The sequence below is a fragment of the Bos javanicus genome, chromosome 10 (assembly GCF_032452875.1).
Source record: "Bos javanicus breed banteng chromosome 10, ARS-OSU_banteng_1.0, whole genome shotgun sequence".
In the NCBI taxonomy this organism is placed as follows: domain Eukaryota; kingdom Metazoa; phylum Chordata; class Mammalia; order Artiodactyla; family Bovidae; genus Bos; species Bos javanicus.
In genome coordinates this window covers 72,024,879-72,039,587 of record NC_083877.1, presented here as the reverse complement: position 1 = coordinate 72,039,587, position 14,709 = coordinate 72,024,879, and the positions used below count along the sequence as shown (strand labels likewise).

At 37.0% G+C, this 14,709-nt stretch overlaps 1 protein-coding gene across 2 annotated transcripts in view; it reads right to left on the bottom strand.

Moving 5' to 3' along the window:
- Window positions 1-7,800: 7,800 nt before the first annotated feature.
- The window catches only part of PPM1A (protein phosphatase, Mg2+/Mn2+ dependent 1A), a 50,699-nt gene continuing 43,790 nt past the window's right edge, over window positions 7,801-14,709 (bottom strand). For both annotated transcript variants that reach the window (XM_061429048.1, XM_061429049.1), the window contains exon 6: window positions 7,801-14,660. In XM_061429048.1, coding sequence (XP_061285032.1) covers window positions 14,631-14,660 — 30 coding nt within the window. In that variant the 3' untranslated portion in view covers window positions 7,801-14,630. The remainder of the gene's footprint in view (window positions 14,661-14,709) is intronic.

Here is a 14,709-nt window from a genome sequence, read left to right as displayed (position 1 = left end):
CAGTTCAAAAGCATCAATTCTTCGGCACTCAGCTTTCTTCACAGTCCAACTCTCACATCCATACATGACCACTGGAAAAATCATAGCCTTGACTAGATGGACCTTTGTTGGCCAAGTAATGTCTCTGCTTTTGAATATGCTATCTAGGTTGGTCATAACTTTCCTTCCAAGGACTAAGCGTCTTTTAATTTCATGGCTGCAATCACCATCTGCAGTGATTTTGGAGGCCCCAAAAGAAGTCAGCCATTGTTTCCACTGTTTCCCTATCTATCTGCCATGAAGTGATGGGACCAGATGCCACGATCTTAGTTTCCTGAATGTTGAGTTTTAAGCCAACTTTTTCACTCTCCTCTTTCACTTTCATCAAGAGGCCCTTTAGTTCTTCACTTTCTGCCATAAGGGTGGTGTCATCTGCATATCTGAGGTTATTGATATTTCTCTCAGCAATCTTGATTCCAGCTTGTGCTTCTTCCAGCCCAGCATTTCTCATGATGTACTCTGCAGTACATCATGCTTATTAGGTTAAATAAGCAGGGTGACAATATACAGCCTTGACGTACTCCTTTTCCTATCTGGAACCAGTCTGTTGTTCCATGTCCAGTTCTAATTGTCGCTTCCTGACCTGCATATAGGTTTCTCAAGAGGCAGGTCAGGTGGTCTGGTATTCCCATCTCTTTCAGAATTTTCCACAATTTATTGTGATCCACATAGTCAAAGGCTTTGGCATAGTCAACAAAGCAGAAATAGATGTTTTTCTGGAACTCTCTTACTTTTTCCATGATCCAATGAATGTTGGCAATTTGATCTCTGGTTCCTCTTCCTTTTCTAAATCCAGCTTGAACATTTGGAATTTCATGGTTCATGTAGTGTTGAAGCCTGGCTTGGAGAATTTTGAGCATTACTTTGCTAGCATGTGAGATGAGTGCAATTGTGTGGTCGTTTGAGCATTCTTTTTTTTTTTTTTTTTGACAGTTATGTCTTTGTTTATTTGAAAAAAAATTTTTTTTTTTTTAAACACTGATGAGGGCCTGAACTTCGACTTCTGGATGTTAGAAATTTTTTCCAACTTAATGAGGAACTAACAATTGTGCTGTCACTGGTTTCAAAGTTGTTACTAAGATCTTAAGGCTTTTAGTGATTTCTGTGATGTACTTTTAGTCAGATGTTTACCATCATTACCTTTTATCCTTACATGGGCTTTGGAGAAAGACAGACCTGAGTTTGAATACTATGCTGCTGCTGCTAAGTCGCTTCAGTCATGTCCGACTCTGTGGGACCCCATAGACGGCAGCCCACCAGGCTCCCCCGTCCCTGGGATTCTCCAGGCAAGAACACTGGAGTGGGTTGCCATTTCCTTCTCCAATGAATGAAAGGAAAAGTGAAAGTGAAGTCACTTAGTCGTGTCCGACTCTTAGCGACCCCATGGATTGCAGCATTCCAGGCTCCTCTGTCCATGGGATTTTCCAGGAGAGAGTACTGGAGTGGGTTGCCATTGCCTTCTCCCGTTTGAGCATTCTTTAGCATTGCCTTTCTTTGGGATTGGAATGAAAACTGACCTTTTCCAGTCCTATGGCCATTGCTGAGTTTTCCAAATTTGCTGACATTGAGTACAGGACTTTCACAGCATCATCTTTGAGGTGTGATTGCATCTTTCAAATAGCTCAACTGAAATTGAAATAGCTCAACTGGAATTCCATCACCTCTTCTAGCCCTTGGACTGCAAGGAGATCCAACCAGTCCATTCTAAAGGAGATCAGCCCTGGGATTTCTTTGGAAGGAATGATGCTAATGCTGAACTCCAGTACTTTGTCCACCTCATGCGAAGAGTTGACTCATTGGAAAAGACTGATCCTGGGAGGGATTGGGGGCAGGAGGAGAAGGGGACGACAGAGGATGAGATGGCTGGATGGCATCACGGACTCAATGGACTTGAGTTTGAGTGAACTCCGAGAGTTGGTGATGGACAGGGAGGCCTGGCATGCTGCAATTCATGGGGTCGCAAAGAGTCGGACACGACTGAGCGACTGAACTGAACTACTAGCTTTGTTCACCTTCCAGGATGTCTGGCTGTTTTGGGCTTCCCTGATAGCTCAGTTGGTAAAGAATCCGTCTGCAATGCAGGAGGCCCCGGTTCAATTCCTGGGTTGGGAAGATCCCTACCCACTCCAGTATTTTTGGGCTCACCAGGTAAAGAATCTGCCTGCAATGTGGGTGATCTGGGTTCGATTCCTGGGTTGCGAAGATCCCCTGGAGAAGGGAAAGGCTACCCACTCCAGTATTCTGGCCTGGAGAATTCCATGGACTGTGTAGTCTATGGAGTCACAGAGAGTCGGACACGACTGAGCAACTCTCACTTTCACTCGTATCCCCCTTAGGATATGCATGGAAAGTTCCCACTAAGACCAACATTCTCACTGGCTTCAGCTGCCTTTCCTGATACTTCTTTTCCTTTGCTGTTTCCTTTGCTTGGAAGATTCTTCCTACTTAGCTTTGTGTACAGGTATCTTGGGCTTCGCAGGTGGTGCTAGTGGTAAAGAACTTGCCTGCCAAAGGAGGAGACTTAAAAGACCTGAGTTCAATCCCTGGGTTGGGAAGATCCCCTGGAGAAGGAAATGGCAACCCACTCTTAATATTCTTGCCTGGAGAATCCTATGGACAGACGAGTCGGGCGCACTTCTGTCCATGGGATTGCAAAGGGTCAGACCCAACTGAAGCGACTTAGCATGCACAGATATCTAATCCCATCCTTAACATTATGTATTCCAACTTCATCCCCAAAGGTGCAATCGCATTGACTCTTAATAATTTTGAACTCTTACAATATGACACCCTATGCTAATGTGGCCCCAGCCATTCTGCTACCAGTACTCCTCTCAAAGGGCACAGTTCAGAAGAGACCACATCTCCTAGAGTGTATGTCACACCAACCTCATCTTCTGCAGGCGTACACACACGCACAGGCTTATTCATCCATATTATATTGTGCCCCCATGTTAGTAAGTAGGGTTGTTCATAATATTCTGGTTCAGTCCTTTTAGGTCCGCTTGAAGTTAGATGTGACTCATTTTAGTCAATGAAACAAACCAGGTAGAGGGAACAGGTAAAAAAACTAAGTGTCTGTAAGACCCTAGTGTTTGGATGAGACAGACATGATCTGGACCAGCCAGGAGACCAGTATGGAAATGGAGGGAGGGAGAGGTGTGTGAGAAGTCACAGGGACCAGGTTATTTAGGGGGCTTTGTAGGGAGATCATGTAAGGCCTTTGATTCTTACTGAGTGAAATGGGAGCCACTGACTAGGGATGGGGGGCGGGGGGTGGGTGGGTAATTTTAAGTGTGAACCTTTCAACCTGACCCGCACTGCTGAAGGACTTTTTTAAGCTTCCTAAGTAATTCTATCTTGCTGGCAGATTGCGACCCACTGCTTCAGAAAGGCCAGGAACAGATAATACTGTACAAGGGAAATCCTTATCATAAACCTCCTTTTGATTGCTTTCCCAATGGGACCTACAAGTGACAGTTAACACCTGAAGTTGGTTCATTTCCTTCTCCTAACACAGGGCCTTTGGAGGGACTTAATGGAGAGCAAAAAGAGACTTGACTAATTCATCAACTGTAATGCATCACTGACTACTATAAAACAAAGATGATTTATAGGGACTAAATTGATTAATTCTATTTGGAATTTCAAAACAAAATTTTAACTTAAAAAAGATACTTTACTTTAAATAACCTATTGTTGCCTTTTGTATCTACTTTTCTGCCCCTCCTCCACATTCCCTTCCTCCTCCCAAGCCAAAAAGAAAAATGCCAACTCCATTAAATGACTGCAAGTTAATGTTTAAGAAAAATCAGATTCTAAGATTAAAAATTATAATTCTTTTTACATGAAGTATTCCAACTTTTATACCTGAACGAATGATTTCTGAACAAAAGTGTTAACTTTCAGTCCAAGAAACTAAAGTGTCAAGACAGTTCCAACAGATTTAGAGCACCAAATATGTGATCCTCAAAAACCGCTACTTCTTTCTTCCTTATCTCCAATTACGGAGACTCGCCCTCTAGGAAGTTTCCTTGGAGCCCTGATCCTTCTGAGATGAAGCATTTATTTACACTGTGGTCCTGTCAGATGTCAAATCCATCTGGTGGTGAAGCAGGCAAACCTCTCTGAAGGTCAGCTTGAACCAGTAACAGTACTGATGGGTACGGTGTGGTGGGCCTTGAACCAGGATATTTATACATGCATATATAACACACTTATAATCTCACTATCATTAAATAGTCGTCTGTATGTTTTAAAAGTCAGAACACATGATAAACCTTCATGATATCCAAGAACACAGAATTCAAAGCTTTCAGATATTTCTAAAAAATATTTACAGAAGTCCTAAAGTAGAATGCATGCTAGGAACTTAGGATATTTAAGACAAAACCAAAGGGAAAAAACAAGGCAATCATTCTGGTTTCAGATAGAAAAGGAAATATTGAGGAAGGACATCAAGCAAGCTTCCTTTCTGTGACCTAGGCACAGAAACAGTTTCTTTACCCTTAAAAAGACCTCTTTCCATTAAGGATCATTGCTGCAGAGTTTGGCAAAATACATCAAAAAAGGCAGACAGCTATAAAAACTGAATGTCCATTAGGGGTACTTTTATTTGTCTAATGCAAAGTTTAAAAAATTACTTCCCATGTGCTTCTACTTCAATCACTAGAAAATTTTTTAAAGTTTTTGTTAGGAATGTTCTGGAGACTTTTAGTCTTAAAAAACCATACAGTTTTGTTAGTAGGCAGTTAAAAGACCAATGGCTAAAATAATTGAGAATAACTCTGCTCTCATAATGAAAGGAAAAATGAAATGTATTAATTGCTCAATCGTGTCTGATTCTCTGTGATCCCATAGATTGTAGCCCACCAGGCTCCTCTGTCCATGGAATTCTCCAGGCAAGAATACTGGAGTGGGTAGCCCATTCCCTTCTCCTGGGGAATCTTCCCAACCCAGAGATCGAACCAGGGTCTTCTGCATTGCAGGCAGATTCTTTACACTTTGGGCCACCAAGGAAGACAATGACATAGAGGTAAACATTGTTTTCTTCATTAAATAAACCAACTATACATTCAAAATGTTAACACTGAGGATTTAAAAGACAATCCCAGAATGGTTTCAGGATGCTAATATGAGGGAAATACATAATCCCTTTGACTTAGAACAAAAACTTTTCTAGCAAACCTTTTGATTTTTAAATACTAGGCAATTTTAGCCACTTTTTTAACAAAACAAACACAAATAGCAAAAAGATCCTTAGGAAGGGCACAGCTTGACTACAACCTAAGTCAGAGTCTGGTCATCACCTAGAACTAAATTAGAGCCTTCATCCACCTTTAACAAGGACTGAACTTAAAGAGTATGATTCTCGGAAACTTAATTGATTGTATGGATCCAACAGTCAAAGACTGAGTTGGAGCCATACATTTCAACAGCCTTAATAAAATGTTTGAAAGGAACTCTTCACTTATCTCAGTTATGTAATATAATTTCCCCACCTTATCTTTTATGCTTTATTACAATTCTGCCTGAACTTTTAAATTCAATTTTATTCCCTTTCTGGGTCACTGCTAGAATAACATTTCTCATACCAATGTCTATGCAGCAAGTTGGATCTATCCTAGAACAACTATAGGGGCTTTATGAAAAGTGGGAGTGACAAAGAATAAGTTAGTAATATGAACGGTATCTTAAGAGCTGTCAGTTAATTTCAAGGTAGAAGTTATAAATTTGGTATTGTCTATATTCAACAAACTTCGTATTTGCAAATGTTTTCAATGCTATAGCTTTTCTTTAAACTTGTCATCCAGTCCTAAGGATCAATTCTAAGGAGATATGATTTAACTGACATATAAATGACAAGTGCAGGTGATCCTTGACCACCACCAGGCTTAACCGCACAGGTCACTTGCAGGCGGATTTTTCCCACTAACTATGTGCTACAGTACTACCCAATCTGGTTGGTTGAGTCTGCTGACGCAGAAACGAGGGTTTGGAAGGCCAACTGTAAGGTTATACTTGGATTTTCAACTGTATAGAGGGTCACGATTACTAACTGCCACATTGTTCAAGGGTCAACTATACTGACGCACAATGTGATCATTTAGGAAGTAATTTCAGAAACTATTAAATTGAGCCAGATAAAAACGGCCATTTTGGTAGATCAAAAATGATCAAATATTGGCAATTTCACTGAATCAAGTGTCTAGAAAAACATCTGTGTAGCTATAAGGAAGGCCATAGAGAAAATGATGTATCTGAAAGACCCAACCTGGTACCCCAACTACAGCAGAGAATGACACACATTTGGTGTGTTTAGCTAATGCACCATTTAGGTAACAGTAACATGAAACACAATCTTATAAAAAGCTTTGTCGATACTCTGAATAGCGTTATATTAGGTATGAGGATAAATATGGGTCTCATGTAGACAACAGGCAGCAGAACACAAATCTTTTACCAGTTTATGGTTAACTGTGTGGTTGTGAGGCAAGAAAACCAAATTCTACAGAGGGCATTCATGCCAAGGTTTTCAGGGTAGTTAATCTGATAATGAACTTCCCTGGTGGCTCAGACGGTAAAGCGTCTGTCTGCAATGTGGGAGGACCCTGGTTCGAGCCCTGGGTTGGGAAGATCTCCTGGAGAAGGAAATGGCAATCCACTCCAGTACTACTGCCTGGAAAATCCCATGGACAGAGGAGCCTGGTAGGCTACAGTCTATGGAGTCACAAAGAGGTGGACACGACTGAGTGACTTCACTTTCACATCTAATAATAGACTTTTTAACTAGAATTAAAATGTCTGTGATTTGATGGGAATTTCAAGTCTGAAGTATTAAGTGATAACAAAGAAAAAAAGAAGGTACCCCAGTATCAGTTTCTCAGTATGTGACTAATTGAGAGAGACAACTGAAATCAACATTTTTTACTAAAAAAAACACAAAAGACCCCAGAAAAACCTAGGTTCAACATTCAAAAGAATAACTACAAAAAATCAAAAACAAAACTGCAGAACACACTTTGACAAGTGAACGGATACTAGTTACGCATAAAGCAAACTAATCCTTATTTACTTCAATTTTACTTAGCTATAAGACTTGCTGCCTTTGGTTATGATGTCTCATTATTGTGTTTTCATTACAAATTGCAAATGAACAAAATAAGCCCTTGCAGTTCATAGAACTTCACTTACATCATCAATTCAATGTACTCTAAAATCCCTCTAATTATACAAGCTTATAAAATAAGTCACACTTTCAGACATGAATGAACACAGGGCAGAGGTAGTACAACCAATTTTCAGAATGAGCAGAGGAAGCAAGCACCCTAAACACCCAAGTGTCTACTGAGAAGGGCACTACACCAGGGATACTAGCTAGGTGGAGAAGTCCTTTTCCAGGCCACTCCCCACGCAGTCTCAACTCTTTAAGGGAGTAAGAAATATACATTCACAACATGACAAATGAGATGTTCTTGCCAAGAGGAACAACTTATGGCTTTTTTTTATTTCTGGTATGTTTTCATGAAAATAACCATCAATCTGAACTTCCAGGCTTTCAGTTATCTTCCTAAAATCAGGGAGGGACAATTCTAGTTCAAATCATTAACTATCAGATCTATCTTCTTTTAAGCAAATTAACCAAGTTCAATTGAACAAAAATTTTCTTAAGGTCTCCTAATGAATAAATTCAAAATTTCCAGGTTTCTTGGCAAAACAAAATGCTGCTTGCAGTATCAAACAATCAAAGATACACACACATTATGCAATTGCCTGTTTATTTGGTGGCACCAGTTTTGCAAGCTAGAATTATTTCTATTTTCCATTTCATACAATCTATAACCACTCACAAGTTGAATGTGATTTCTTCAATGGACTTGAAAACAAAAAGTACATTCTTAAAAGTTAGAACTGAATTTACATACTTTCTTTGGACCAGGAAATGTACAAAATACAACATATACATTAATGGAATTTCTTTAAGAGTCTGGATCACATAAACTACAAACAGTAGGTGAATTACTGTGGAGAATTTTGTTATACACTGTGTTTAGGAAATACTTCTGTATTAGTTTTACATGTATGGATTTTGAAAAATATATAATGCAACATGCTTTTAACATGGTCTCTCCACTCATAACATTTATACAAATTAATTGAAATAATTTCAAGAGTGAAACCAACCAGTATTCGGGCATATTACTATAAATAAGCTATTCTGCTGCAGATACGCTGTTGACTTAGGTAAGGGCTAATCAGGTAAGACAACAGTCTCTCTGTTTCAAAATTCCCACAAATGGGAATTACATATACTGTAACCAAACATCAATTTTGGCAACAAATGCAACAAGCTAATCCATTTTTTCATGGCAGTTATGTTTAAAAGAAATCTCATAATCCTGTACATTGGTGGCTGTACGTTAGATCCTGTTTTAAAATTCTGTATCAGTAAATACCTAATTCCTCAGAATTTGAAGTGAATTAAATACTTAATAAACTCTGACACAAGGAAGCTTGAAATCTTAAAACCTGAGTGAGATCTGACAGTCAAATGTGCTGTTTGTGAATATATTAAATCTATACTACACAGGTCAGAAATGTTCCATAAACATTTGTTTTACCTCTTGTCTGTTGAGATTCAAAAGTGGCAAATTTAGAAATGATGTTATCCTCCAAAACTAGCCCGGATACTAATCATTCTCTTTCCAGCCCTCAAGATACAAATTTTTTAAAGAATGTTAATACTGATATTAACATAATTAATATCAATTAATCCTAGCCTAGACTCCTGTCTACCTCTTCTACCTTTTAAATATGGAAACTATTCTTTAAAATAGACTCAAATTATTTTGACATCCTTGATGTATTTTTTATGGGCTTTGAAGGAGAAAGGCTGATGTGCCCTGTTGTATTGTAGTGTAGGGTCTCAACCAGGAGCCCATGAACCACTACAATACTGGAAACTTTGAGGAGTTATTTGCATTCTATGCATTTTCCTGGGTGACAAATTCCTAGGATTATTCATTCTCAAAGGGCCTCTGACCCTAAAAGGTTTAGAAGCATTGCGATAATTTGTGCCATTCATTATACCTAATTAAAATAGTACTAACTTTGTTCTGCAGCTACCCAATTTCTTACACAAATCTAACTTCAGATAGTACCTTACAAATACGAATGTTACTAAAAGTTCTTTACTGGATGAGGAGGACTATGTTAAAAAAAAATGTTTTTTAACAATTTTCCTAAACATTCAGTTCAGTGAGAAAGCTATTATAGAACACTGGCTTTTGGAACAATGAAAAGAACTGAAAGACTTCTTTTTCTCAGTTGTTTCTATGCTGGAGAAGCAGTATTTTTTTTTATCATCTGACTTGCTAGAAAAATCAAACAATCTGCAAAAGCAAAGATTGGTTCTTGCTGGTTTATGTGATGCAACAGTTCTTATTAATATAAGCTAGGTCCAAGGAAGACTTTTCTATGGCTTTTTAAATAATTAAGAGTAATCTTCCTCTGTCCTCCTCACTGGCATCTTCCCACTCTTTTTCCCACATTTTCCCATTTTCAGCCCACGTTTACACAGTTATTAATTGGCTTGGTGAGGTAATGCACTAAGCTTTCTTGCTCAAGAAAATGGAATTGGCCTGTTTTGGTTTGAACAAAAAAAAAAAAAAGAAGCCACCAAGAGGGTAGTAGAGGAAATGAAGCAACGTTTCCATAGGGGAGTGACATAAAAATGTCACTCTGTTGTTATATCAAGTTAACCTTTTCCCCCACTTTTATAAAAGTGTAAGCTGTCAGCTACAATTTCAGTTTTAATAAGAGTGTTTCTAACTGGCAAACTCCTACCTGCTGGTAATATAATTAGGAAAATATGAGAGCAGAGGACACTAAATACATAAAACAGGGAAAAGGGAAAGAATCTGTGTCAAAGGGAACAAAAGTGGAGCCAAATGCCTTCCATCATCTTTGTGTAGCATTCTATTGGTAATAACACATAACTGAGACTTACTGTTCTGACCCAATGAAAAAATACAGTATTATTCTCATAATATTTAGAAAATGTATTCTTAAATCTTTCAAGCATATTCTGAAGTATTGTATATAAAAATTAAATACAACTCTAAACTCATACCACATTATAGAAAGAAGTAAAATTAAGCTTAAGTTTTAAACTATAAAGTCTTTCTAATGCCTAAAAGAAAAACTTAATTAGAAGACTAGATCACTTAATTTAAAAATGGTCATCTCACCAGCAGTATTTGAAAGCAAAAGTATATGCAACTCTGAGAGTTTGCTTTGAAGAAAAATCTAATGAGAAACATTTATATATGGAAATATTTACATAATATTTTCTAATTCCAAATCCTAACGTAATACTGTACAAATGGCAATCAAAACATTAAAGGTTTAAACCTCTCATTCAAACTTTATGAATTAGAAGTATACAACACCATGAAATTCAAAATTAAAACAAAAAAACCCTGTAACCAGTTTCATCAGTTCCTTCAGAAACTACAAATAGAATTTCTATATGAATTTGTTCTGTAAAGATGGTCAGTAAAATTATTTTGAAAAAATTAAAACAGTAATCACTTAGCTAAAATTAGATATTAACACTGGCAGTGTTTTTTCAAGAAAATACAGATTTTTGGTAAAATAAGGTTAGATAGATGTGTTTTTACTTTTTATTTTTTTAACTTTTTTGTCTGCACCATGTAGCATGTGGAATCGTAGTTCCCTGACCAGGGACTGAACCCACGCACCCTGCATTGGAAGCCTGGAATCTTAACTACTGGACCACCAGGGAAGTCCTAGATATATGTTTTCAAATGCCTTAAACTCCTATTCCCAGGGTTGGATACTTCTAAGAAATACATTAACCTTATTTCTATGATTTGCTGCTGTCAGCAGGAAGTCTAAGCCATTCGTTAAAGGCAGTCAAGCACACTGAAGAGACATGAGCCTCATCAATCCAATTTTATTTCTATGCAAAGTAAAATTTTCTTTTGAATAAGATTTTTAACTCTGAGGAGAATAAAACAAAAGGGTTTTCAAGTGACTAAGGAACTGCAGATAAGCTCTTCGGGCAGACCCACCTTGTTCAGGAAAGTATCTGGCAGAGAGCAGGTGGGCAGTAGCTATTTCTTGGATGAGTGATCCAGTTATGATACTAACATACATTAGATTATAAATTCTATTCAAATGTAAACTCCTTGAGAGCAAGGACCTGTTCATTTCTTGATAGTTCCAAGGTGCTTACCCTAGAAGAGCATGTTGCAATTAATACTTAATTTTGTAGAAAAGGTGAATGGATGGATGATCACTGAAAGTACTGCTATAATTCACATTATTTGAATTACATAGTTGATTTGTTCTTTAACCCAAATTTCTTAATTTCATGAAGTTAGTAAAAAAAAAAATTAAGTGAGCAGTACACTAATTGCACAGAACTCTAATAACAAATTAATGCATCATAATTAAAAATGAGTTTCAAACAGTTCTAAAGCTGAGTAAGAAAAATACCACTTAGATTTTTAAAATTAATGCTAATATTAAGAACTGCTTCTGTTATCTGTAAAAGTATACTCCCTAAGAAAGTGGAAATTAAGAGAGCCTACCTTGCTAAAATATAGCAAGAGATCAGTGAAATTATTAATGTTATTAGGGTAGCAAGAATCTGCTATACAAAATGAATGTCCTATTAAAAGCAGCAAAGTTAAAACATTTAAATGAAAGTACATTTGAATAGTATGTTATCATCACACAAGAACTTTTTCCCTCCAAAGAAAATATCAAACATATAAAAAAATAGAGGCATTGCCCTGAGTCGCTAATTAGCACACAAAAGGGGATAGGAGGTCAAAAATTTAAGTGGTACAAAAGGGAAATGCACGACAGAGGTGCAAAAGTGCCTTTAAAAAGTGTGCTGGTTCCCCACACACCATGAGCCCCAGGAATCAAGAAAACACACACTCTGCCGTTATAATGCTTACTTCCTTCCTGTACTTTTATAATGAAAAATTCTATCTAGTATGGCAATGTTGACTCACATGGAAAAGATTTAGTCTTCTTAGACATGCTTAACACAGTTTTCTCTCACTTCCAGGCCTAATTTCAGTACTAATAATTCTAAGAGAGGAATTTTTAACCTCCTCTTTTTAAAAGACTCTCAAATTAAAAAGTCACTAAATATACTACAATGGTTTGAAATATAGCTTTCCATCACATATTTCAGTTATGATTTAAGATTTTGCATCTCAAAATCCTGTTCAAGTTTTTGAAATTTCCATAACTAAAAACTTGAGTCTACTTAAAAAATTAAGGAATTATAACAGGAATTTAATTTTCAGTACTCGTAATCTATACTAGAAGCACTGGTGTTCATTAAATGTACATTAGGATGCTTACAAAGTTGTAACTTAGAACATTATCATACTTTGTACCCTACCACAGATTTAGACATTAAGCATTTATGTGTAAGTAAAGTACAGAATTGCATCTGTAATTTCAACTGTTACGGATTTCTAAATATAAATAATACTTGTTTTTCTTCATGCTGGCTTAAGACATAAATTAAATACAATTAAGTTACATTTAATCACCTCACAAATAAGATGGATAATGGAAAGATTTTGCTGGTATGTAACTACTTAAGTCTGAGACATATCACATTATTGTTTCCAACACTTCTCTAACCTTACATTAGTTTTGAAGGTTATATATACAAATATGTATATTTCCAAGTTGGGAAAAAAAACAAATAAAACAAAATTATACTACTTTTTATATACAGTTTTGATTTTATATTTGGTGTTGTATTTAAATCTTACATTTTAAGAGGTTTGTAGTGGGGAATCTGGGAAAGATTGAGGGAAGGAGGAGAAGGGGACGGCAGAGGATGAGATGGTTGGATGGCATCACTGACTCAATGGACACGGGTTTGGATAGACTCCGGCAGTTGGTGATGGATAGGGAGGCCTGGCGTGCTGCGGTTCATGGGGTCGCAAAGAGTCAGACACGACTGAGCGACTGAACTGAACTGAGTGGGGAGTCTGCTTACTGGATGATTAAATTAAATGGTGAGTACATACAATATTCAACCCAAAGAGACAAAAATACAGAAGAGCACAGAGCAGTAGTCTTTTCAATGTGACAGATTTTAAAACGTACTTTCACATGCTTAATCAGAGGAATTGAAACCTAAATTAGGTTATTTTTATATCTACAACTCTTTAAGCTGTTGGAACTTATTTTTAAAGGCCAACTGCTAATTATCATCAACATGCAGTATTTCAAATCACTAAATACATCTTAACTACCTGGATTCTAAAGACATGGGCCACTTAAAGTCACAGGCACGCGTGCACACACACACACACACACACACACACACACACACACGCACACGCCCCTACCACTGTTAGATTGTCAAGCTTTGACAATTATTTTAATTATACAGTAGGCAAATTCAAGCTGATACACATCTTAATGAAAAAATAAGTAGCCAGAAAGAAACCCACTTAAAAATAGATCAAGGAACAACATAGACTTAAATCTTTTATAGTCTTTCTAATAGAAGGGAACCAGTTCCATCTATGTAACAGTATTTTCCAATTAAGAGACTAACATCTTTCCCCATAAGAAACTTCTCATTTACAATGGTATGGTGTTTTAAAATAAGGGCGGAGTAAAGGAGGAATTACACATACATGATTAAATTTCTTGTTTGTTAAATCAAGCTTTATTGATAAAATGGAATTCAGAATATCTTACTAGGAACAGCAGCAGGCCCAGCCAATCATGATAGCAAAAATGTGGCAGTCTCCTACTATTTGTAGGAAGCTGCTGCTTATCAATTAGTAATTAAATGTAAGGACTTGTAAAAGAGGTGCAAAGAATCAAGGCATTTTAGCCCCAAGATTGATATTCTTATGAATATATTCTATTACCTGCAATACTCATGGCAACAAGGAGAGAACCTAAAAGACAGTTAAATGAAGGGATCAACTTTATCAACAATTCCAATCCCACTGCCAAGAACATTAAAATAGTTTGCAATTAACTCCCTGGATATTCAGCTTTGTAATAATATTCTGGAATAATTCTCCATAATCAGGTGCACATGTGAGTGTCTAGCTGACACGGCTGCTGCTCTTCCTGTCCCAACCCCAAGTCCAAACACAACATGACTTGAAAGGGCTATATATCTGTTGCATCACACAATAAGCCAAATATTTCTTATAACTTCGATAGTGATTTAAAGCAGTTCATAATTAAATATGAGCATTTTGTACAAGGACAATTACACTTTACAAAAAACAAAATCATACAACAAAAATTGCTGGAGTCTGATTTACAACATATGAATTATGGTTTGAAATCACGTTTACATAAGTCTCAAATTTACAACAACAAAAAAAATCAGTTCTGGGCTAGCTGTTGTACTGCTGAAGTTCTCTGGTGTAATCATTCTCACCCATGTCATATATGCCCTTCTTTAAAGTTGAGGATGGATGTTTAAAAGGTTCAATGAAGTTGAGCTGTACTCTCCTTTGGAGGTGAAGGTAAACTCCATGGCTAGATGAGCAGTTTTACCACATATCATCAGTTGATGTAGAGTCCTTTATTGAAGGAAACAAAGCAAAACAATGAACTAAATTAAAACTTAAA